This window comes from Drosophila suzukii, chromosome 3, assembly GCF_043229965.1.
Source record: "Drosophila suzukii chromosome 3, CBGP_Dsuzu_IsoJpt1.0, whole genome shotgun sequence".
Lineage (NCBI taxonomy): Eukaryota > Metazoa > Arthropoda > Insecta > Diptera > Drosophilidae > Drosophila > Drosophila suzukii.
In genome coordinates, this window is record NC_092082.1 from 9,591,966 (window position 1) to 9,618,494 (window position 26,529).

Here is a 26,529-nt window from a genome sequence, read left to right on the forward strand (position 1 = left end):
GAGAGGTACAATTGATAACGGCAAACGAAAAAGCTTTCCAGCTAGACCGGACTTTCCAATTTTGGCATTTTCCAACAGCTGCCTACGTCAGACTGCCATTAGTTGTAAAAATATGCAATTTTTTTATTGACTATTACAATTCACAAGCACTTGATAGTTGATCCGCAAAGTGGTGCGAAATTTTTGTCATTTCAACAAATTAATTATGGTCTATTGGACAGCTATTTTGATCGAGTGGCGATAGGAAAATTTATGGCTCAATCCGCAGGGCTTTGCTAAAGAAGGCGTATAAATAAAGTGTCAAGAAAGCCAGCACTTCACATTGTCGAACTATTCGCACGATTAAATATCCATTAATTGATAAGCGTAAAATATTACTCAGACACATGGGGGCGAGAAAAGCTTGCCAGGCATAGCTAAGGGTTAAGTTCAGCCTAAAAGCAGACTGTGATAATAGAGAGCCACATGGAGAACTGAAAAGTAGGCAACGTTGAACGATAACAACCGTTATAACCTTGCAGGCGGAAAAAGGTAAACAACAAAGGAAAATCACTCAAAATTGAGTGACTTTTGGGCGCAGGCGTCGCTGCTGTGGTGAAAAGCTCACAACCTTTGAGTTGTCCCAAAACTGTTGCTATCAGCTGTTGTTGCTTTTGTTGTTGTTGCACTGCTGGACTTTCCTACATCTTCATTTTATCATTTGATTTACCTGCAAAACTTTAACAATGCTCACTTCCGTCGCCCAAAAGCAAAATAGCGGAATGCTCACCTGCAAGCTCTGCCTTTGTGTTTGTATTCTAGTTTCTAGGTGGAGTGGGGAGGGGGATGGTGAGGTGGTTGGCGGGTTCAAATGCCCAAGGGTTTATGTGAAACTATCTTTTTTCAATTTCCCCGCGCGGCTACCGCTTCTTCTTCTTCTTCGCCTGCGAACACTGCCCACATAAAGCGGAAATGGAAGTTTTGTAAATATTTTCTTTTGTATTTCTTTGCAACTACCCATATGCCCGCTGTTAAGCACTGAGAGAAAATCAGTCTTATCCATTGGATAAATTGGAGAAAAAGGTAGTTACTGCCTTTATAATTCAAATAGCCAATATTATTAAAATAATTGTTATGTATTATAAATCATTTTAAAATTAGTTTTAATTTTTTTAAATTGAATTTGTATAACATAAAATTGATAAGAAAGTCTTACCTGAAAGCTTACCATGTCCTAATTTTACAATTTTAGTACTAGTATTTTTTTATAAGTTTCTAAAACATAATATGGATAAGAAAAACTTACCGGAAAACTTACCATATCTTGGTTTTTACTAATTTAGTACTAGTACTATATTCTATAAGTTTCCAGAATTTATTGTTAAATTTACGAAGTATTATTTTTTATGTAACAAAAATTCTTAAAGTCTTTAATTTACAAATACACCAAAATGGAGCATAGCTCCTTTGGGAGGTTTTTCGTTTTCAGGGACCTCATCATTGAACCATAATCTATAAAATGGTATAGGTACTTATGGTAATGGTATACGAATTAATAAGTAATATAATTGTTATCAAAAGATTTAAATATCTTCTTTTAAAATGTACAAGTTTATTTTGTAGTGCATTTCTTCTAATGCACACTCACATCTCAACCATTTAAGGAAACTTAAATTTACCAATAAAGTCGCAATACAACTTGAACACCACAAATGTTATAAAGAACACCGATATTATAATATTTTCTCCGCCTGCAGGCACCACAAATACGAACGCAACAGTACGCCTTTGAAAGATGAGCGAAAATGGATCTAGTAGTAATAGGAGAGTGTGGTGAACGGTGAATGGGGCGGTGAATGGTGGGTGGTTGGGTGGAGAAAGTTGACTGGAAAGGTGGGTGGTGTGTGAAGAACCACATGGCCGGGCAACTCGTGCACTTTAGTTTTTGGCTTGCAAGTGTTGTTCCTATTTTTTTATGACACTTGACGCTCAGCCAAGCCATTCGGTGGGTAGTTGGGTGGTTCGGCGGCTCCTTTTCAGCTTAGTGGGTGGTGGTGGGGTGGCGATTGGGTGGTGCTGTTGCTCAACTCCTGAGCTGCTGGCTGGCAACGTTTTCCGTCATTGTTCGGTTTCCTTTGCACCTTTCGCCTGCATCGGGGCTTCATTCGGTTTGCCTTTTCCTGCATTGATAAGAAAGTGCTTTTTAATAGCCCTACACTCGGATATTTGTACACAAAGGGAAAAGGGAGCTGGTACTGCGGTGTCAAAGGGCGGATTTGATTGAATTTGATTGTGCATATGCAATAGGTACTGAATTACAATGTTTATTGTCTAAGCAACTCGAATTTGTCAATAGGAAAAAACGTAAGTTTTGAATTTTAAATGAAAAGAGGGTTGCCACAAAAATCCCTAGGGTCTTAAACCCTTTGAAATTACCCTTAAATGCAATTTTAGGTTCCTATAAGTAAGATATAATAAAGGATATTCGGTTTACTCATGTAATTTATTGAACTTCTGAATTCCAAATATATTGTTGCATACTTTTAGACACAGAAACTGATTCCAAAACAATAGTGATTTTAGAACACGAAATCTTATAAATGTAAGATGGTAAGATATTTGAAATCACTTTTAAAATGCAGTTTGTAGGTGCCTAAAAGTAGGCATTAAATAAAGGCTACTCGACTTACTTAAGTAACTCATTGTAACTCTGAGTTTCAAATATATTGTTGCATACTTTTTCAAACCAAAAGAAATTTCAAAACAATATTGATCACTGACGTTTTAAAAATATTTTTCACCATATTTTTAATCATTGTGTAATTTAAATACAATTTTTTAGTAGATTCTTGATAAATATAATTTTTTTCTTAAATTCCTATTTGTTAACTTACCTTTTTAATGACACTGTATATACCGCACGCAATTGGCACTCATAAACCAAGTCGCCTATCAGCTGTGAATCACTAGGTATTCTCTTTCTTCTCTTACTACCAGTAATCGTAGAGCTGAAAGCCCAGCTAGGTGGTACAAAGAGCGAGCTTTTCTAACACTCCGATCGCAGCTTTGTAGATTCTTGGGTGCTCGGGTCTCGAGTCTCATGCGTAGTCCGCAGTCAGTTGCTTTCGACGCTTTTGGTTAATAATAATAACAGCAAATATGACGCGACACTCTTGACTGGAAGTCTAGTTATGGCAAAAAGTAAAAAAAAAACGGATCGCATAATTCAAGGTCGAACCGTGAAGTACTAAAGAAAACTCAACAGGTGGAAGTGAAACTAAAATTCACAGTGCTAAAGTGTCAAATCAAGTGCCACCGAAAAATACAACGAGCACTTGAGAATTTCAATTTAATTACGCCCAACACGGGCACAAATTTACAAGCATACATATGCGCACGACGATAAGATAAGCCAAAGGTGGGTCTGATGGTGAAAAATGGGAATTTGCATGCCGAGACAAATCTGTGGCTGAAACTGAAACCCTAACTAACCCAAAAACTCACACCGAAACCGAGGCAACCACCGCAGAGTGTCGATGTCGTCGTTACAATGCTACACTGAGGGAAAATAATCAATGTGCTGTAAAATTTACATATAACATAAATATAAAAAGAACCCTAATTTTGAAGGGGTTTCTTTATTTTAAACAAAACATGGTATTAAAGGTTCTACAATTTTTTAAATACTGTTAAATTTACATATAACATAAATATAAAAAGAACCCTAATTTTGAAGGGGTTTCTTTATTTTAAACAAAACATGGTATTTAAGGTTCTACAATTTTTTAAATACTTCTTTGGATTGTAGATATAAATGTGTATAATTTATTCAGTTCTCAAAATTTACCTAATATATCTTTATAATATAGATAGACATAGATACAGCTTTTTAAATAATGTATGTGATGTTATACTTTATAGATAGTCCTTCCATCTATAAGAAACTGACTCATTACCAATACGTTATATCCATGAGGTAATATTTTTAAATAAGTTAGAATGGTCATATCCGTAATTACGAATTCTGATTTGATAAAACACCACATTGATGACTTATTCAGTTGGCATTTTCTCACTCTGTACTCACTATTCACTTGACGCGCTTACTTTTCTTTCTCCGACTGCCATGCATATTAGATATCTGGTACAGGTTTCCAGAACCACATCACACATCCCCCGCAATTGTTGATGGCCCTAAAGCCAATGAGCGGGGAAATTGTTTAAACAAGAACGACTGGCGGAGTGCTGCCGGGCATACAAATCGATTGCCATGGCAAATATCAAGCATACGCACTGGAGACCCCAGTGGAGCGCGGGCTTCCTGCTAATGCCGAAATGTGTGCAAAACGAATATAATATATAATTAAAACTAATTTGATGACACACTCGACTCGGAGACAGGCTAAAATGGCAGGGAAGGGGAATTCCTGCCAATTGCGTAATTATTATGTGCACAACACATATGGCTCGTTACACTGACAACGAGTTGTGAGTGCGTCGTCTTCGACGCTCTGTGTCTGTGTTTATATAAAAGAATTTTTTAAGTACGCAAATTGACAAACAAAAACGCAGGCGCATATAAGACGATGGCAACAATTTGCAATTACCTCGAAATAAAGACCATTTTATACCCCCAAACCCCCCAAAATGAAATCCAAACTGCACGCTCCGCTGATGGCTTTAATCGGGAGCGAGAGGCCAGTAAAAGCTGTGAGCCATGTTAATAAAGACTAAGTAATAATTAAGTGGCAGGCATTATGGTTGCCTTGGCGACGTCGAGCCGAAATGCTCGAGAATTGCCCATTGCCCAAGTGCATTTATGACCCGGTCACTTAATCACAGCATGCAAATGAGCCCAAGGAGAAGTTCAACTCTCAGTTCCTCCACCCACTTTTCATAATCCCACCACCACCCCCAAAATCTCCTCAGCCACTCTCCAATCGACCTTGCCACATCACTTAAAGGCTTAAACCCTTGGCTTTTCATATTCAGTTCACGTCTCGCTTGACTTCGAAAGTCTTTATTCGCCTGCCGGGCGGCTTGGCTTCTACAGTTTTGCTCGAATAATTTTCGGTGAATATTAAACAAAATCCAGTAGACGGCCAATGTCCGGTAATCAGTCTGAAATCTAAGAGCATAAAATCATATGCATATTGGATCCGAGCTAATAATTACCATACTTGCAGGCAATTTTCGAATGTGCACAGAATTTGATTAATTTAGACGTGAGGCCTTTTAGTTATTTGCTCTTGAGAAACACTCTGAAATAATACCTAATGATGGGTAACTGATTAAAATAATGTTCCGTTTGAGCTAAGACTGTTCTATTTTAGTCATGGTTGTTTGTCTTAATAATGGAAATTTAATACTTTGACTTAAATCAGAGTTCTGCCAAGCTCTGGTTGGTGTCTGCCGCCACACAAACAGTGTGCAAATCACTTGAAAGGTTCTCACACATCTAATTAATGGATTTTTAATACTTTGTATTAAATAAGCGTTCTGCAGCTTTCTATTTAAGATCTGCTTATTCTCTGCCGCCACACAAACAGTGTGAAAATCACTTGCAAGGTACTCACATAACTAATGAATGTTGTTGGTAATACTTTGCCTTAAATCAGCGTTCGGCAGCTTCCTATTAAAGCTCTGCTCAGTCTCTGCCGCCACACAAACAGTGTGGAAATCACTCGCAAACTACTCACACAATTAATTAATGGAGTTATAATACTTTGCTTTAAATCAGTGTTTGTTCTTAGGGAAAATATCTGCTTGATCTCTGCCGCCACACAAACAGTGTGAAACAACAAGCGACGCCTACCGCGGCTTTTGATTAATCTTTGAATAAAATAGGTTGACAAAATATTCTCTAGTTCTTCGATTTGTATGCCTGAAAACATATATTTGCAATTAAAAAACCCGAAATATTTTTGCAATAGCAAACCAACAACTGACAAACTGATTGCATTCAACCAAAAGAAGTCAAGCGCACAGGGAAAACGAGAATAATTGAGCTCCCCCTTGATTCTTTGTCATTAGTCCTTTGGGGCTCAGGATCCAGGACCAATCAATGTCAATTTCGTTTGCTGTCACCAGGTACTAGGATACATCGGTACTGGGTATGAGGGTCCAATAAATGCACCCGGTGATTTCACTCATCTATGCAAAACAATCTTTTGCATGCAATTCATGCCGCCAAAGCCAGGCGGCTTCATTCAGCCGCTTTCAAAGGCCAAAACCAGGCTAGAAATCCGGGGGATCGGCAAAAATCAGAAAGGGAGAAGCGAGGGGCTGCGGGCTGTAATTCATTCATATGCATTCACTAGATGGCACTCATCAACATTCGGTTCACACATGCTGGGGAATATGGGCTTCCGGCCAGCCGCCCAGATGTTACCGAAAGCCCTTTCTCCGACAAATCTGTTCGAATCCAAAGCTGCTGCATTGCGCATACGCCGCGTGTGCTGCACTGAGTTTTTTTGTTGTTTTTTTTGGAAATTCCCCAGCGGTTTGGGTTGGCACCCCTTTCCCTATTAATGTGCTCATTTCCCCACTTGCCGAACTATGGATTCAGCTTCTTTTGACAAGTTTTGCCTCGCTTCGCAAAACGCTTCCTTTTGCACCCAACTCCTGTTGCATTCGCAACGAAAATAATATTAAAATTTATGATGACAAACTTTCAACGCCAGCTGCAAAGATTTGCAAAGCCAGAAAAAATAAAACGAAATAGAATAGGGAAAAAAAAAGAAAAACCAAGCATAGGCGATAGCATAAAAAATACCAGAGCTTCTAGGATGCCCAAAAAGTGCTAGGACCAAGCATACATTTTTTATTAATATATAGATATATTTTTACATATATGGTATATGAGTGATATAGATGTAAGCATGCATGCATATATTTTGTACGTTTGACAATCCATGGGAGAGTATCGGTTTATATCGGGGCAAGCGGACGCTTTCAATATTCGCCCAGCTTTGAGCTTACTTTTTCCATTTCCCAGTGTCATTTTTGAAAAATTGATTTATGGCCAATAGTGTGTGGGGAGCGGTTCGAAAAGGGGGGGGGGGTCTCGCAAAAAACCTATCAAGTGTCTACTGCCGCTATCTGTTTTCGGCTACCCCCCCTCCCCCCTTCTGGTCTGTTTGGTTTGGTTTTGGCCATACATTTTTCCGCTGAAGGCTTTGAGCCATCGACAGCCACAGCCAAACTTGCTCAATAACCAAGCATATAGATCAGTTTTTAACAATCCACTGTCCCATGGTATTGCTTTAAGTCATTTTCACAGCGCTTTTTTGTCCGTTTGTGCAGCTTAATCGATAAATTGCTGAATTGTTTCGCCACCGAAAGGGGTTTAGTGAGAACTTTTTTGTTAGCTGCCAAATAAAATTAAGAATTTGGTTTTAGGAGATAAAGGAAGATAAAATTCTCCCTGATATAACACCATTTAAAGAAATTTAAGTATATATAGATGTTAGGAAATACCTCATTTTAATGGACTATATAAGTTTTTTAAAGTTTGTCCTTATTTTTAATGGGTGTAGTGAGAACTTTTTAGTGAGAACAAAATTAGGAAAGGGGTTTTAAAGAATACATGCAGGGAGATTTTTGAAGACTTATATAACACTAAAAAATCATTTTAAGTCTATACAGATGTTAAAAAATAACAGATGTCCATTTAATTTACCTTATTTTAAATTTGACTACAATTTAGTCCCCTTTTATATTAAGCATACTCCTTGTTCAAGAGTTTTTTTTAGCCACTACACCCATGTTTTCCAATGAGATGTCTGCAGCAAGACAAAATGAGCCGTCAATTAAAACGTTTCAAACAAAAACAGGCGAAAACAACAGCGGGTGGGCTTGAAAAAAAAGGGTTGAAATTCGTACGAAAAAGGAAAACAAATGCTCATTTTTGCGCATTTCAAATGGAAATTATTTCGCTTTCGTTGAATGGAAATTGCCGGCTGGATTTTCACTCAATGCCGCAGACAGTTATGGTGTTTTACTGTAGTGCATTGTAATTAAGCGTTGACTTGTTCAATTACCAAAATGCAATTGCTTTCGGCGGCAGAAAAGCCGCAAATGTCCGCGTGAATTGCCAGAAGTTTTTACCACCCCCCTCCCGCCCCAAAAAACCCAAAGAGTCCTGGCCAACGAGAAAACTACCTGAACGGATCTGGCACCTGTAGCGACTTGTATCCCCCCCGTCAATTTGCATTAATGGTGTGGAAAAGAGGAGGGATAGGGTTTTTGTTAAAAAAAAAAACCCAGGCATGCAGAAATAAGTTGGCCTTCTTCTTGGTTGCCGCTGTCAGTGTTCCGAAGAAGAGAAAAGCAAGTTTTTGTTTGCATTAAAATTGTCAGCGGTGGCAACTTTGGTGAGGTTTCGTTTTAATCATGGCACAAAACTTTGCCCCTACAGTGCAACTTACTGGGTAGATCCTCCACCGGAGTCCCTTTGCCCCCATTTGCGATGCGTGTGGTGGCATACCATTTTTAAGTCTTCACACACTCCGAAAATAGGGCTTTGGAACCCACAAAACAACATCAAGAAATAGCAAAGGAAAAATGTTTAATTTTTTAAAAAGGTGTAACACATACATCAGTAACCTTTTATATACGCTCAAAACAACATTTTTAAATATTTTTCTTGCCATTAGCTAAGAGTTTACTTCTTCACCTAACAATTTAAATATATATTTTTGGTACGCCTTTAAAATTTGTTTTATTTACCTCCATATAATCGTAATTATAATGTTAGAACTATATTATCCATATGTTATGGCATATAATATGGTCTTATTTAAATACGTTTTTCTTGCTTAAGGCAAATGTGAAATATGGTAATTGTTTAAACTAGGATTAAACTTTCAATACATAAAATGAGTGTAAGTTTATATTCGTAGAACAATGGAATGCTCCAAGAAAATTCCAAATACTTATTTTTCTGAACAATGTTTTGGTGTATCCCCATTTATTATATTTTATGATCAAATATTCAACTTTATATTATTTTTAAAAATTTAAAACGAAACTTTCTTGTAAAAAAAACACTTAAAGCTTAACGAAGAGTTAGGAACTCCTTTTCTTTGGGTGCAGGCATTCCGCTATATATTTTTTTTCCGGGGTTGCACAATTAAAATGCATGGACCATGGCAATCCGAAGTGTTGTAAGCGAGCAGCTGTTGCATGCCACATCGATTCGGAATGGGCGATGGTTATGATTATGCATGAGCCACGCCTGCCGTTTGTTCGGGAGGGGAAAACCGCTGGAGCATCCGCAGGATATCCTGGCGACCCAGATACCCCAACCCAAATGCCCCCCAATAAACGGGTAACACCCATCTGACCAATCTTGGGCATTACTTGAGGTCTCTCGCTGCAGTCTCTCTTGCAGCCAAACAATCGGAGTTATTTATGCGCATAATTACCTGCGCTGCAGCCAGCCATTCGCCATATATACCATTTGCATATGCGACCAATATCGGGGATCTGCACGGGATTTATCCTGCGCGCATACAAAATGTTGCATTAGGTCCAAAACCAGGGGAGTTACGGCAGCTTACGGCACCTGCCATTGCCTTTGGCTTATTAAATGGAAGAGTAACAAGTGAAAAGTCCCCACAAAACAAACTGCAAAATTGCCTCATTATGTGAAAAGGCAGCAAATAAAAGTTGGCAGTTAGCACAAAAGAGCCACGTAGTTTTAACAGGGGAGGGGGGGTTGGTTTTTGCAATGGGCGTGGGTTAACAGGGGGCGCGGTGTTGCTTCACGGGGGCGTGGCACTGAAAATTTATGCAGCACAAAGCCGCGGCAAATGTAAGTAAGCCAAACGACATAAGCAGGCATAAACACAGCCGGATCGGGTGAAAAATGTTCGTAAATACAGCACATGGAATACTCTGCAGGTTGAGAAGGAGAAAGTGTTCTTGGAGTTTTCCTAAGATGGATTGTCCTTAACTCGAAGGATAAAAATATAAGCCATGTTTATACAGCATACATTTAAATAATCTGTTTAGTAAAAAGTCCTGCAAGAATTTAAGCATCATTTACGTAGGTTAAGATATGTAGCAAGCCCTTAAGATTTTAATAAACTCCTTAAGAAATTCGAAAAAAATTATTTTAACATTTTTAAATTAATATATCAAAAGCCCATACCTTTAATTTTTATTATTTCTTTTTATGCAATTATTAAAGCAACACACTTCCCTTACCTTTTTTTGTTAAATAAGTCCCATATCTTGTCTTCATTTTTTCTTAGCTCTCAAGTAGTATTTATTTTGACGCAGTAAACCTACAAAAAACACCAGCAACAACCAAGATTAGTAAAAATAAGGATACTCAAGTAATGGTTTTTGTTATGGATTCCCTTGCCAACTCCTTTCAGCAACAACCAGTCCTTGGAATATATTTACCTACCGAATAAGCCCTGTCGCTCAGATGGCTTTGGCAAAATGCATTTCCTGCTTAAATTCATTATTGAGCAAATTCAGTTATCGAGTGGCGACGAAACCGGCGACCTAGTGGATATGGCTCGATCCGGCGCGAAGGACCACGGGCACAAAGGGCAGCCCCATTGAGTGCACCGACGCGTCGACGGCTCCCGCTCCCGGTGGGTGTAAATTTTGTTATGCGGCAAATGCGCCATAAAGCTACGTACCAGGAGCTTCCCAGGACGGAGGACAAGGATGAGCATGGGCATGGGGATACCAAGGGGGATACCAAAAGGGGATGCAGGTCTTCAGCAGCTCCCAAAGGCTGCTTGCATTTGCGTGAATATATATATATACATATGCCTTTTCTCTCTGTTAGCCGTCCCTCTGTTTTTTCACCCCTCCTTTAGAGGTATGAAAGAAGTTTGGATCCGGATCCGAATCCGGATCTGGGGTCGGTCCGCTTCTACCCGTCCGCGTGTTGTGCATGTGCCGCACTCTAATAAAATTTAATAAAAAACGTGCAGCGCGGCATAATGCCATGGCAATGGACTCGACCAAGGGGGGTTTGGGGCTGGGGTTTCGCCCGGGGCAGTTTGAGGGGTCTTTGGTGGTTTCGGGCGGGACAGGTGTATCATTAGCTGCACGCCAACCGCAGGCCAGACGAGCTCCCAGCATATCAATATGCCGTGCGGGGAGGATCTTATAGTATAGCCAACCTGCTCATTTGAATCTTCTGATGAACTCACTCCTACATGGAAAAAAACAGACGACTTTTTTATATTTTTACAAATATTTTGTCGTTAAGAATATAATACCTCGAGTTTGTTCTAATAATTTTATACCTAAACCTTATTTATTTCAATCTTGTCTGTTTTATTAAACTGATTTGGTTTCTATTTTGTAAATAAAATACCAAAAAGTGTGAGTACTTATTCCAATACCTCGGTTTATATGTGAAATAATCCCTGATAAATTATTATTTTAGACCATATTGATATTAATGTCAATATTAATAACGATTCTTCAAAAATATATCAATCAAGAATCACTACAAATCGAATACTACAAAGAAATCATTTACATATAATAATACTAATATGTACACTTATTCCTAAGTATAATCATGAACCTATAACATTTTTCTGACCTTAGGAAAACCTACTTACTACAATTTTGAAAATTATTTAGTTAAATTGAAATGCTTTTTTATTCTGATTGACATGCAACATGCATATTTGACCCGCTCAAACAAAACCAATTGTTTCTCATTATTCAAATGTCAGTTTGATAAGGAAATGACAGAAGCTATTTCGAATCGCTGACGCATTTTGGTAATATTTTGTTTATTTTTTGCATTCCAGAAAGGAGCACAAAGACGTGGTACCACAGAAACCCCAAACCCATAAGATGCCATGGGCAAGTGCGTCTCCCGGCAGTCGCCTCCGCTCCACGAACTCGCATCCCCAGCCGCGGAACATCATCAATCTGTATTGACAATCGCACTGTCCCACGAAGATTTGGCCCAGGCGCACAAAATCTGGCAACAGTTGACAGCGAGTAATGAATACATAGCAGGCAGGCCATCATCCCAGCAGGAGGAGCCCTTTTATTACACCATCAGCCGGCGGAGGCAACCGGAGGAGGCCGTGTTGCATATCGAATCCCTTTACAATGATGCCGCCGTCGCCCCAGCGGAACCACTGACATCAGTCCGCGAATCGGAGTACTCCTCTTGCCAGGAATTCCTGCTGCACGAACTGCTGCAGGCCATCGAAAAGCAGGAGGAGGAGGAGGAGCAGGAGAAGGAGCAGTTATCCTCCAGCCACATCCTGAATAACCAGGCCAGAATCAGGCCAGAACCTCAATTACCAGTCGAGAACAACGGCTGGCTGGCGGTGAGTAATATTGATAAATGTTTACAACTCACTTGAGGCTTCTGGCGAGGCACTATCAATAAGTTGCGAACTCCGGGTCTGGAAAGCTGAGACTGGCGAAAATGTGGTGTCGTAGATTGTGGGTCAACAATCTATTCATTCGCCAGACTATTGTCCACCACGATATTCATTGTTTCTAAAGGAAAGTGAAAAAACATGGCTGGGCCTATTCAAAATATACACCAAAAGCTTAAGGATACTTTAAAGTGTCTATCATTAGTTGGGTCCCCTTTTAAAAAGTAAATAAAAAAGTATAAAAGTGTAGAAATTTAGGCTAAATAACCCCAGACCCTCACTCATTTTCCAGAATCACTTACCCCAGCCTTCCCATTAAAAGTTTGGGCTCACATATTCATATTCCTTCTCTCCTAAGGCTTATTACAAGGTAATTTTACATAAACAACCTAGATGGTGAGGGGCGGGAAGGGCTGGCAAAAATGACTCACTCCACCCACATATCATCTTTCATACTTAACCGAAGCGTTTTATCCCACCCACTCCCCTCCCCCCTTTGGCAATTGACCTTAACCAAATTTTATTTTACTTGGATAATATCTCAGAGGCCTTATTACATCTGAATTTTACATGAATCACTGAGCGTGAAAGAAAGGAAAATCATGTCTCACACCTTGTTTTATATCCGTTTTTTTTTTAAAGAATCAAAATTTGGATGTCTTAATTTTAAGGTATAGTTCTGGTATTTATTGAAAAAATAAATATAGTTTTTTAGGAGGAATTATTGAAAAATCATAAGTTATTAGTCATGTTTTTATAGAAAGAGGATAGGTATATGAAAGTTATTGGTCATGTTTATATAGAAATGGGTTAGGTATATGAAATTTATTTCACTGCAACAAGTATGCACAAAAATATATTAAGATCAATATCAATTTGGTATTATAATGTTATTTTAATCACAAAAAAAGTTAATTAAGCATTAATTACTATGTGCGTCTTTAAATTCCTTTTACTCATTCTACCAAACTAAATGGTTTTTAAGTCAAACTTATATTCATTTTATAAGTCCAATACTTTTTTTGGGTAACATGAAGATATAATGAACGAAATATATACCTTTTTTATTTTACCAAGTAGTAATACAAGTTTTTACTCTAAAAGATACAGTATCTTTTATACATTTTCCACCTGCCTTGGTTCGTTTCCCAGCTAAGTACCACCCACGCCGCTAGATGGCGCCAGACCCAGCCACCCCCGATTTTAGACCATTATCTCCGAACAGCCACTTGTTTTTCCCCGATCTGCGCATGAGCGAACACTGGGAACTCTCTCGCCGTTTATTTTCCATTTTCTCCCCTGTGGTCAAGCCAAAGAGAGTATAACGACAAGACCCACCACAAGAAGTCAGGGAAACCCATTTGCTCCGTGAGAATTTTCAGCTCGCCATTCAATTTTCCGTTTGCCGTGCTTTCACAAGTGAAAAATTGTCGTCACTCTGCCGCAGCAGAAAAAAACTCACTAAAACTATAAAAAACCAAACAACAAATAGCAAAAAAAACGAAATCAGGAAGAAAATTCCAAATAGATAAGTCCGAAAGTAGTGCGAAAAACGTTTGCATAACCTGAGGCGTGAAAAGTGCGAGCAATCTGCAAAAGATTTTTCCAGCAAAAGCAAGCCGTTTGGTTTTCAAGGACCCCCGTGTGGGTGTACTGGCAGGTACTCGCTGTGTATCTGTGTGCGGCTCAAGTGCAATTATAAATGGCGTAATTTGTGCGCCGTTTTCGGCCGTGTCATGAACATAGCCGTACTGCATCCTGAAGCGGAACTTTTCTACTCAAGGATCACGACGACTTCCCGGGTGGAGTTGAGCAAACGGACGGAGGCTCGCCGGAAAAGCGAGTTCCCCTGCCGACGACCTGCAAAATGGATGAATGCGACAACCCCGTCGTCGTTTCGATAGAGAAATTCACATCACAGCTGCAAAACGAGGGGGTCGCCGAGCCGAGCGCGGAAAATTCCGATCAGGAGCACCAAATAAGTCACAAAGAGCCGAACATCGATGATAAGGAAGCGCTCCTAGAGCAGGACCTTCGGAAATTAGCAGTCGAGGAGGACGCAGCAGTCGACGCGGAAGTCGAGGCAGTCATAATGGTACCACTTGAAATATGTATCTTAGGGATGCAACTTGTAGATAGCTTTGGCTTTTAGAAATGTAGATACATTGAGTGCATCTTGCTTTATAAGAAGTAACTTTAGGATTTCCTCTTTCGGAATCTTGTCTTAAATATATAAATCTTTTATTAGACACCATAGATCATCATTTCTATCACTAAAATATATAATTATACTAGTGTCCTTTATGTGGAGGCTTATTATATATTATGTAGTTTCAAGTGGTTAGCTTTATATATAAAGATTGTGATATATTCGGTTACATTGTGTTATTGTCTTAACTTATGATGAAACCAAAAACCTGTAGATATTTTACGTGCCTGGAACAATCAAAACATATCGCTTACTATATTATATATACCCCACCATATTGATAGTTATCATGATTTCGTGAAAAGTATCTCGCAAATAGTTATTGTTCGTATAGCACCGAGTGACTCATGTAGTTAGCTAATAGCCATATATTCTATTGTATGTTGTCTCTTGCCAGGGAAGTCCTCGAGGCTCCTTTGTTTCCGTGCGCCTCTCATCTGTGCTGACCCGATTTGCAAATGTGTTTCGCTTTCATCCTAATCGCTTTCCCCACCCTTTCTCCCACTTTCTACCGTTTTAGGGGCAGGCGGAGAGCAAGAAGCAGGGCAGCAAGTCAAGTCGACGCCACCACAATGGCAACGGCAATAGTAATGGCAATCCCTCGGAGGCGATGGATCCGAATCAGACGGTGCACACCAAAGGCACCGCCATGTCCTTTGGCTTCCGCAAAAAGCTCAATGGGACGCCCAAGAAGTTCAAGAAACTCCTGGAAGGAAACGGCGACAAAAGCGCAACTCGCACAGACACAAAGGACGACAATGGGAATGCAGGTGAGTCGAGGAAATGCCGGTTTTGGGGAGGTAATAAAAAGGTTACATTTGGTAGAAAAGTGAGAAAATGATATAGTCAAAGATTTAAAGAAAAGACTTCACTATCATATATATGAATCAGAAATCTATTTTCAATACTTTAAATTAATAATATTTAAGCCAATGTCTGATTAAAAGTACTTTAAAATTTTGCTTAATGATTTTAAATATGAATCAATCTTTAATATTCTTAAGACCTATCAAGAGGGAGTCTATTTCACTATGAAAATACCTAAAAATGACGAATAATAATAGTTTTTGAAGGGATTTAAAAATACCAAAATTATATAAATAGGTTATAAAAATAACTATAACTTTTAAAAATTATGTAGTGATATTTTAAGATAAATAAGTTTATTTTTTAGTTCCGCCTTGTATTTTGTAGAGTACAATGGCCTTGTATACCTCCTAAAAATGGCAATATCTGACAAAGTGTTATTGCTTTTTAATTTGGCGACAATTTGGCCCATTTAACAATGAGTTGACATGCCAACAATTCATTGGAATCGTCCTATTCCTATTCCCATTCCCATTCTCATGTTCATTTTCATTATTTTCCCGGACAGCTACTCCCGTTCACTTTGAGAAAGTAGGCGCCGCCGCTGCCCAGAAGACTGGGACTTTGGTGGCAGGTGCGGCCGGTGGACGTTTCGGCTATCGTGGGGCGGTGCCACGCCCCGCTTCTGCGGGCCTAACTGCGCCCAGCGAAGAATCCGAATCGGAATCGACGGCCAATGCCCAGAACAACAACAACAATCAGAACAATAATAGTCGTGGAGCGGGAAATGGTCCGGTATTGGTGAGCAATTGTGAGTATCAAACTAAAAACTTTCCCAATGCGCCCTCCAATAAAACTCCCTTTCGATTTTCCCGCAGTGAAACGTCGCTCCAAGAGCGCACACGCGGGACGATCCGGCGATGGGGATCCCAAAATAGCACAGCCCAAAACGCTGACGTTCAACCTGAACCAGAACACCACCATCGAGTACCAGCGGCGGCAGTTCTTCGGTGAGATAGCGGACGAAACGTCGGGTTCCGGACTGGGATCTGGTTCTGGGTCGGGATCGGGATCGGTATCGGGATCGAGGGCTATGCAGCCGCGCTATAACTACAACAACCTGGCCAGCATGCATGCCAATGTCATGTAAGTAATACTATAAAAACCTTAATTAAATATTCGATAATAAAAACTCACTAAAAATATAATAGTTCTCTAAGAAGTGATATATGGGCATTTAATTTATTACTTTTACGCCATTTTTCTTTGTCCGCTTGTTTAACTAAAAGTTTATGATTAAAACGTAGAGTTGAAAAGCTTCTTATAGTTTAACATGCGGTCAACAAAACACCCTTCAAAGTATTTAATAATGTCCATAAGAATAAAGGAGAAAAATTTACAACAATAATTTTTATACAATCTTATAGTTAATATTGAGAAAATCAATTCTAAAGATATTCTTACAAAAAAACTTTTGGAAGAAATGTTTTTTGATAGAGAATTCTATGAGTAACGATTTACTATCTACTAAAATGGACTATTTTAAATAGATGAAAGTGATATTGTTAAGCTTAAGCTTATAAATAACCAGATATTTATTATACGACAATTAAATGATAATATTAAACCTTCACAAAAATATTTTATATTTTCCATAATTGACAATAATTGAACCATTTGATTGACCTTTTACAGAGTTCGCCCCACACCGCGACCCCCTCCAGCCAGCTATGCCAAGTTCACTCTCCAGACGGTGAGCTTACCAAGGCCGGAGTACCCGGTGGCCATCAGCTTGACAGCCACCACACCGACCACGCCCAGCAGCAGTGTGCAGTCACCGGTGCCCGCCCATTCGACAGGTGCCCGGGCCAAGGACATCTCCACCAGCTCGCGACAGCATCCCTTGACCTCTGTCCATGTCCAACCACAATCACGTCACCTCGACCAGAAGAGCGTGAAGCAGCTGACAAATAACTCCACGCGACGAGGATTCTCCGGCAGCCGGGAGATAAGTGCCGATTCGGGAATAGCCAGCATGGACATGGCCATGGACAGCAGCTCGGGCAGCTCAGTGGGTTCCAAGAGAAGTCGCAGCCGGCCCAGGAACCTCAAGATGGTGATGAGTGGCAGGCACACGTTCGAGGTTCGCGATGCCGATGATCCGCCCTCCAGTGAGTCCAACTCCTTCGTGGAGCCACTGGCACTTCCCAAGTTACCCACTGATGGGAGTCAGAGTATTCCTCTACCATTATTGGGTTTGGTGCGCTCCAATACGGTTTTGAGTCGCGAGAGTTACGAGCGTCGGCAGGCGGAAACCCCAGGATCTCAGGATCATCAGGATCAGCGGGATGGGGAACCAGAAAAGCCGAAGAACAGTGGCTCCGATGAAAGCGAAAGTGTAGACGAGGAGAAGCTCTATCTGGACTCGTCCACCTCCGAGAAGAGTGCCAAAAACCATCATAGTCAATCCTCGGTGGCCTCCACTTGGCTCCTGCAGGCGGGTGAATCTCTGGCCGCCCAGGATTGCAGCAGCATGAGCATGAGCATCAGCAGCGATACCCAGGCACCGGAGAATCCCAGGGATAATGACAAGGAGGAGGACATGTCTTTGGGTCTGGATGAGATCAGTCTGATCAACACCGACATGCAGTTTAGCACAATCTGTAAGTGGTTTCTATCTTAGTAATCTTTAGTATTATTAATAACTTCCAATCTTCACCAGCTTCGATGACGGAAACTCCACCCAGAATGGGTCAAGAGCCACTGCTCAATCTCCACCTGGTGGATAATCGGGAGGCGGGCACTTCACGTCCCCGCTTCTTCAATAATGCTCTGAATGAATCCAAGTTTGCTGAGTTGGCCCTGGCCAGTAGTAGTTGTCTCCTGTTGGATGATGAGACCTCGCCCACGGATAGCTTGGTCAGCAGCACCGAGGATTCGGAGGAGGCAGGTGGAAAGCTGCAGAAGCACAAGCTGAATGAGGAGCGTCAGCAGAAGGACATCGATGACATCGATATAGATGATATATCCCCAATACTGGAACTCGATCTCGATCCTCCAGGCGGCCGTAGTCCCATTTCCCCGGGCACACCAACTCACGCCTCCCATTCCTTGTCCTTGGGGTCGGATTGCGGTAATCTAATAGATGATGAGATAGCCGATCAGCCCGCTTTGCTGTGCAACAGTGAAGCCCACGAGGTGGCCACAGATACCCCCACTTTGATGGAAACGCTCACCCACACCCAGACAGGATCGCTGCGATCCTTGAAGAGTCAGTCCAAGGCTCGGACAGCTCTGCAGCAAGCCATCGAGTTGAGTTTAAGGACTCCGGCGGCAGTGCGAAAGGCAGTGATGGATCGAGCCGAATCCTTGGATACTCTATCGCCCTGCGAATCCATCTGCTCCGATGACCTGATGATGGACTTCGATATGAACAGCAGTGTAGACTCCATCGATCACATGGCCAATGCCACGGGACGCAGTCGAAGTGGCTCGGATCTGCACAGGATTGGCCAGGATATTGATCCCATGCAGGCGGAGACCGAGGCGGAACTTCTCTCGGAACTGGAGCGCAAGGGCAGCGATGTGATGAAGGAGCTCAATACCTTGTTAAGAGGAAGGAGGCAGCGCGGAGGACCAAGGGAGAGAATAAGGTGAGTTTTAAAGTTTCAGAGATTATTATTAATATTTAAAAATTCCATAAATGAAATTAGACATGATGTAAGGAATATATGTTTTTTAACAGTGGATTATTTGATTCACACAAAAATTTCGCTTCCTTATATGGTTGGCAATCAAAAGACCAATCAAACTTATATACCCCTAGGGATGACTAAATAGGTCAAGAGTTCATGTTGTAAAACTTCCTTATGATATGTATTCGTATGGTCTCACGTAACTTGGCATCTCAATTAGCAATCATACTTGAAACATGCCTTCACGCCCTCAATTTTATCTGTTGAAAGGGATCTCTGGTTTTCGGAACAATTTCGATTACCCTTACCTATCCAAGACTAATTGAATTGACTGCATTGAATCAGAAAATGCGGTGGCGGTGGTGGCTCTTTGAATCGCCTTTGATTTGGTTTTATTAGCCCTGCACTTGGCTGTCGGCCAGCGACTGTTGGAATATTATTAAGTGCATTTTCCCGGCAGTTTTCCCCTGCTCCCCGGCAACCCAATTTCACTTGAGGTGCTGCAAATCAATCAGCAGCCTCTCCCCTTTTTTAGCGCAGCCTTCCTCTCACTTTGGCTGCTAGACAAATTTCAGCCGGCCGGTAGAAGATTACTCAAGTTAGCCCCAGAAAGGCAGCGATTTGGGACTTTGGGGTAGTAAATATAATAATATATAAAGTAAACATAAAATATGTATAGTAAAATAAATTCTACGTTTATTTAAAAAAAATTACAAGCAAAAAATATAGGATCATTATAGCGAAGATATTATAAAGATGATAAGTCTATGAGTATTTGAAAAAGATTTTAGGTTTGGGTATTTGCAAAAATGTCTAAGACCATTAGAATAAACTAAAAATTATCTAGAAATGCTTAATTTATTAGCATTTTTTAAGCATGCGAATAAAGTGCCTTAACTGAAATAAAATAATAATTTTAAGAAATGATTTTATAGATTATACAATATATTTATTACAATCTCAGTTATTTAATCAGGAAATAAAATATCTAATCAATTCATCCATGATTAACAACCTCAAGACTTTATTCCTAGACCTGTACATAGAGTCAATAAAAACCCCTTGTTCACTTTAGTGTTAATGTAAATTGCCAAGCACATCCAGGAATATTCATCAATTGATTTAGCTACCAAAACAAACAACCAGTGAATCTCACGTGTTGGCTTGTTTGTTTGCTTCTCTGTTTGCCAAAGGGCGCTCTGGGGTTAATCAAATGCAATTTACTTTGGCCAACTCACAGCTTTGGCATGGCACGCCCTTCTCTATCCCCCCAGCTGCCCCGCCCACTTTTATTTTAAGGGTAAATGGAAATAGAAATTGAAATTAGCCCAAAATTAGACAGACATCGGTGGGACAGCCAAAGGGACAGAGACAGGGACAGGTTGGAACTCACAGGTTCGTCTGTGTTTGCCAAAGGTTACTCCATTGGCGAACCCATTGGCGTCTCCATCCATATCCATCCGACATTCCCATTCCCATTACCATTGCAGTTCCCGTTGTCGGTTCCAATTGCCGTGTTTTAGCGCCGGCTACCAGAAAGAGAAGGGGATACCCGTTGGGGCATGTTTATGGCCCAAAATGCTGCAGCCGGCAACAAAAACAACAACCACTCTGTGTGGGCCTTGTGCATTCTGGGCGAAGCCAAAGCCAAAGACGCGACCAACGGCAACGGCACTTGGCATTTCCAATTGTCTATGCCTCCCACCACCACCTCTCTTTTTCTTTTGCACAGAGAAAAATGTTATTAATAATATTTGGATATTCCTGGTATACTTCTATAAATAAGACTGTATTATCGAGATATCCCACAGCTTAACATTCTTGTATGAACCATTCTTAATACATTTTTGGATTTTGTTATGGAGTATTTAAAGATAGCCCTAACCATATACTTAAGTTTTTCAAACCCACCGTATAACATTTTTCGAAGGATTTCTTATAACAACTAAGAACATTTGGGACTTAAAATATTCAACCTTTGACCATATATTATTTTGATTCCGCTTCAGCTATTCCCAATGGTAAACAAATTCAAAATCCTTTATTCCCAACACGAGTATTATTCTCATAGATCAGATGTAATCTCATAGATCAGATGATATCTCATAGATCAAATAAGATCTATACTCTTGCTGGGTCCGAGCATAAGTAATAACTCTGCTTTCTCTCTGCCGCCACAAGTACAGTGTGCCGACCTTTGGTATCTTTCTACTGCCCCTTTTTTTTAGAATTTTTACTAACATAAATCATCAGGATTTTTTCTCTGTGTGGCATTCCCGTCTCTATCTATGGGAGCTCTAGACTGGGTCTTGGCTTTTTGGCCAAATCGTGGTCGTAGTTAAGATAACATTTTGACTTTGGCCGGAGACTTGATGGCGAGTGCCGCATTCTTTTGTCATGGCAACGAACTAGCAACAGTCACAACAGCAACAGCAACACTTGCAACAGCAGCAACAACAGCAACAACAACAACCGGCAACGGCACGACATCAACATCGATGGAGTCGTTTCTGGCTCTAGCCAAAAGTTGGGAAAAACTTTATTGCTAGGAAAAATCAATTGTCTGCCTCTACATAAAGACGGGTGAATATATGTGAACCTGTTTCGCAGCCAACAACCAAATAACTGCAAAATGCCGCTGGCCATGGCTAAATGTGTTGTTGCGGTTTAACCTGTCACTCGATGGATCCAATAGATGCGCCTGCGTCGGGACACTGGCTTTCCTTTTTTCCTTTTTTTTTTTGTCTTTTTTACTTAAGCCAAGATTGTGGCCAACATTAGAAGGCCAATCTGAAAAGAGCCAGCTGCAGATACTTTGTAAAACCACCAGTCACATGCAAAACCGCACTTGTGGATTAACCTTGAGACTGGCTTCAGCCGGCCTGGCCAGTGAATGAGTCATATATATAATAATGGCCAGGTCCCCCCCTCCTCCCCTTTCTCAGACAAAGTGCTGAATAAGCCCACTCAATCTGAGTTATTATTGCCTCTCAGTTAACCCGCTCACGCGGATGCAACAAAAGCCGCATTGTGATCCCCATCTCGGTATTCCGGCTGCATAAATATTATGGCTATTGCTCTTGTCTGCACCAACAAGAGATGTGCCTTTCTTTCATATTTTTTTCTGTTCAGCCAGCATCGTCTAACGGCTGTGCCACACACTCTGAGAACGTTAACAAAAGCGGCCCAGACCCACACGGCCAACTCTTTCGACCCACCAGCAACATTCTTACCACTGCTTGCCGTTCATGTTGCTGGTGTGAGCGGTGTTGCTGCTGCTGATGTTGCTGTTGCCGTTGCTGTTGCTGGCGGGAACGTTGGAGAAGCGAAACATTGGTAACAACAGCAACCAATTACAGTGGTACCCTGCTTATTAAAATATTTACATTGAGAAAAATTAAATCAAAATGTAGATGGTTCTTTTTTGCTTAATTCTTGTCTTAAGATCTTTACTCTTTTTTTAAACATTTTTATTACATTTATTAGTTAAGATGTTTGGCAAAAAAAAAAATATTCAACTAAAATATTATTATATTTAGTAGGATTTTTGTGTTTCTTTCTTTACTTAAATGCACAATTGTCTTTAAAAGATATAGTTACCTGGGCCTAAAAGCATTTACTCTAAAGCTCTTTCTATTTTCATTAAAATTTTATTATACAAACCCAAATTCATTTGATCTTTTTATTTTTTAAGAATTTAATGGACTTTTTAGAAGCTATGGAGAGCAGGGGTCAATCATTCCTAAAAACTTTCAATTTTCATTTAATTTTAAAATAAACATATAAAATCACAGTATTCGTTTAAAAATACGAAATTTTGATAAAAAAAGTCTCCTTTTCTTATCCATTAAAACTTGTCCCCCCAAGGTAAATTTGTAATCCCCCGATCATCACTTACCAAACCACTGTCATGTTCCATTACCATATCATACCACTCCATCAGCACTCCAACTTCGATTTCGGCTCCAGTATTAAACAAGATCTCAAAGCGTGCGGTTGGGTTTATGAGTGCTGTGCGTTTAGCTCCCCGATACAAAAATAAATTATATTCGTAATCCAATATCATTCCATCAGCAATATCGGTTTAAAGAGCGCTGCCAATAAAGGCAATTGTAGATTGCTAAAATTGTGCAAGAGCCGTTGTTCCAAAAAAGCGCGTGGGAGCTATTGCGTAGACCAATAAAATTGCGTTGTTAATAACCGAAACAAAATATAAAACCAAAATAATCAAAAGCAAGAGCCAGTGACCGCAGGCAGTCGTCGCCTCCAGTGATACGCACTGTTGCCTCTTCCATGCCACAGATACAGATACTACCTGCCCATCCAAAGCTTCAGATTCGGATACAGATACAGATACATATAGGCGGTCCAACGCCGACGCCAACGAAACACCAGCTTTCATAACAAAAGACACGCCGCGGGGCACAAGTGTCAATGAAACGAGCGTTTTGCCTGGGATACATTTCGCATTTGGCCTAGACCCGCAGATTCGAGTGAGTAGAAGAAGTACGGTGGGACTTCTATCAAATGAATATTCGAAAAATGAAGCTTCTTTATCTTAAAAAGAAAATAATTTAGCATTTTATGTGCCTCACTCATGAAATTTTATTTCCAATAGCGACTTTATTTATCTTCATAATCTTTAAAATGATTTTATAACCACTCATAAAAAAAACTTTGCACCATTTGATAAGAAACACTTAAGCAAATATATCTTAAGCACCTAATTATTAAAGTTTCTTCAATTGATCGTTCATAGAACTAAAATGTAAGTCGATTTATGGAACATGGTTCAAATAAAAGTTGAATTTGAATGCTACGAACTATTAGGATAAATAGATAACAATGATATTTTTATAAAAGCACTACACTTACTGTTGCTAAAACTATTTGTTAAAATATGTTGATAGTCAAATTTTAAATATAGAAAATGTCCTATCTTTTTTTTTATTATGTTACAAACTCTGGGCCGAATTACTGACTTACGACTGTAGTTGAGTTCTTTAGTACATTGCGTATTCACGAAACGAATTGTTGGCAAAATCTGGCAGGGCTAACAAAGGCAGTCAGAAGCTACAGAAAGCCCAGAAACCTTAGCCAAGTGGTAGCCAAAGTGGGTGATGATTTCCGCTCTTAGCTTTGCGTAATTCGATATGCAACCGGGGGCAAAAAAAAAAGAAGGGGAGCAGGGGTAGGCCCAACACAATGGGCTAAAAAGTGTGTCACATGCAAATGCAGGCAACGTTTGGAAAATCTTTTGGAATTTGATGCCATAAACGTAACAATTACAGATATCAGGCACATAAAGAAAGGGGCATCCGGGGGTCGAGGTGGCCCCTTTTATGGCTTTTCAGCCACTTCAAGTTCAGTTGCATTTGCGACGCGTTCAGGTTTTGGTTACGGATACGAGTACGAGTACGGGTTCCCATCTCCATCTCCATCGCCATCGCCATGCATAATTCAACAGAATGTTTGCCACACAAACTACCAACATACCATCGAGTGCAAATACAGATACAGATAACTGCTGCTGCCTCTGCTGTTGGCTCTGCCTCTGCCTACCTTCCTATCTACCTGTCTGCCTCGAAAGTGCTCCCCAACTCCGAATTCCCCAGCCCCAAAACACTGTCTCTGGGCATATCCCCATCTTAACCATCGTTGATCATCATCCTCGGCTCACACACTTAAAAAAATTTACTTTTTATATACTTATGTTCGAATATTTTCCTATTATCATGAGGTGAAGTGATCTTATCTTTAAAGATATAGAAGAACCTATATCATATTCATATTTGAAATAATATATTCTTTAGCTTGTGCTTTAGTGCCATTGAATGTAGACTCAAAACCTTTACATCTTGGAATATATCAGAATATGATCTGAAATGTTGGCCTCTTAGCTTGTGCTTAAATGCAACTAGGAATAGTTGTTTCTAACATTATTATACCAGAATATGATCTGAAAAAGTTTTGATCTCTTGACTAAGATCTAGTTTTTCTCTGCGTGGAGGACGTAGAACTCTGGGCATGCGAGATACACACCGGATTCTCATCAGAGGCGGCCGTGTGAGAATGTTGGTTATTTCTTTATTTTTTTATGACTATTACCATTACTTGCGTGGCTTGCAGCTCGCGCCCCTTCCCGGGGCCTCTAATGAAGCTGCCTTTCCATTTCCACTTCCCCTTCCTATATCTTCCTACACATATATATATGTAAAGATAGGTACTATACCACATATATGTGCAGCCCCCAAAGGTCTCCGACTCTATGACAAATGACGTTTTGCCGCACAAATTGATAAGTACCGTTGGGAAGTGAAGTTCGAGTAGTGCATGTCAACGCCTCAACTCCATGGATCGCAATATGATTATGATTACTTGTCATTGTTGGTAGTTGACTGCTAACTGTTGTGTGCTGTGTGTTGCAGCTGCAGCCAAACCAAGTGAGCCAAGTTAGCGACAGTTGCCGTTGGCAGTGGCGCGTGTGGAGTCACAAATGAGACACATTTGTACTAAATGTGTAGAAAGGTAGCTGAAAAGCAGGTGCGTAGCCACGGGGCAAACTTCAGGGGCTCTTTGTTTACTTTTCGGAAAAGCTTATCATCGGAAATAGAAGAAATGATGATCTTAAATTCTCATCACGTAACATAATAAACACGTATACGAAACCATTATACTCACATATCTAGATCTTATTTCCAAATTTCGTTGTAAATAGGTCTCTATGGCACTTACGTTTATTTAAGAAGGTGTGAGAGACTGTTAGATAAGTATATTTAAAACAATGTATTTATGTTCTGTGTTACTATTTTCCAAGTAAGAAAAATAGGACATTTTTTAAATTATGAATGCTTTGAAATATTATAAATCATATAGATCATTGAATATTTTATGATATTCAATAATGCTGATAAAGGCGTTATTTTGTAATTTGATAAATTCCAGAAATTTTCTTGATATCCAAGTTTCCGTAGATCCTTCGTTAAATTTTCAATCCATTATATATACTTTGACTCATTTTCATATTTAAGGAATGACAATATCTCAGAGTGAATCACGGTAATAGTGATGCATAATCCTAAATTACCCCCTTCTCTACTCCCATGATGATATTGCCATATATGTATATAGATATAAATCCATTTGCTGCACTTGTTGCAATGACAGGCATTTTGTCGTCTGACAATCGGTTTGTTTTTTGTTTAGAGTACGAAATATCCGGCATTACCGCCTGCCGAGTTTCGCTGAATTGAGTTGTGCAAAGTACTCGCATTGTTTTGATTTCGGCGGATCTCTTCGGGCCTGGTTTCTGCATTCATATTCATAGTACAAAAACCGCATAAAGTTGGCGTGCGAAACTCACAAACATGTGGAATTTTGCTAGCTGAATGGTTGTGTGTGGGATTTGGGAAAGTGTATTTTGTGTTTTATGGTTTGGACATAATGTTCACTTTAA

At 40.0% G+C, this 26,529-nt stretch overlaps 1 protein-coding gene across 21 annotated transcripts in view; it reads left to right on the forward strand.

The window, feature by feature from the left end:
• Positions 1 to 3,124: 3,124 nt before the first annotated feature.
• LOC108013035 (serine-rich adhesin for platelets) overlaps positions 3,125 to 26,529 on the forward strand; it is a 30,845-nt gene continuing 7,440 nt past the window's right edge. For 5 of the 21 annotated variants that reach the window (XM_065864514.2, XM_065864515.2, XM_036816457.3 and 2 more), the window contains exons 1-7: positions 3,128 to 3,397; positions 11,775 to 12,308; positions 15,092 to 15,341; positions 15,947 to 16,189; positions 16,257 to 16,524; positions 17,074 to 18,041; positions 18,101 to 19,031. In XM_065864514.2, the coding sequence (XP_065720586.2) occupies positions 11,826 to 12,308; positions 15,092 to 15,341; positions 15,947 to 16,189; positions 16,257 to 16,524; positions 17,074 to 18,041; positions 18,101 to 19,031 (3,143 nt within the window). In that variant the 5' untranslated portion in view covers positions 3,128 to 3,397; positions 11,775 to 11,825. Of the gene's footprint in view, positions 3,398 to 11,774; positions 12,309 to 13,748; positions 14,458 to 15,091; positions 15,342 to 15,946; positions 16,190 to 16,256; positions 16,525 to 17,073; positions 18,042 to 18,100; positions 19,032 to 26,529 lie in introns of those variants that run through there. The other 16 variants (XM_036816466.3, XM_070996110.1, XM_070996111.1 and 13 more) reach the window with 10 other exon arrangements.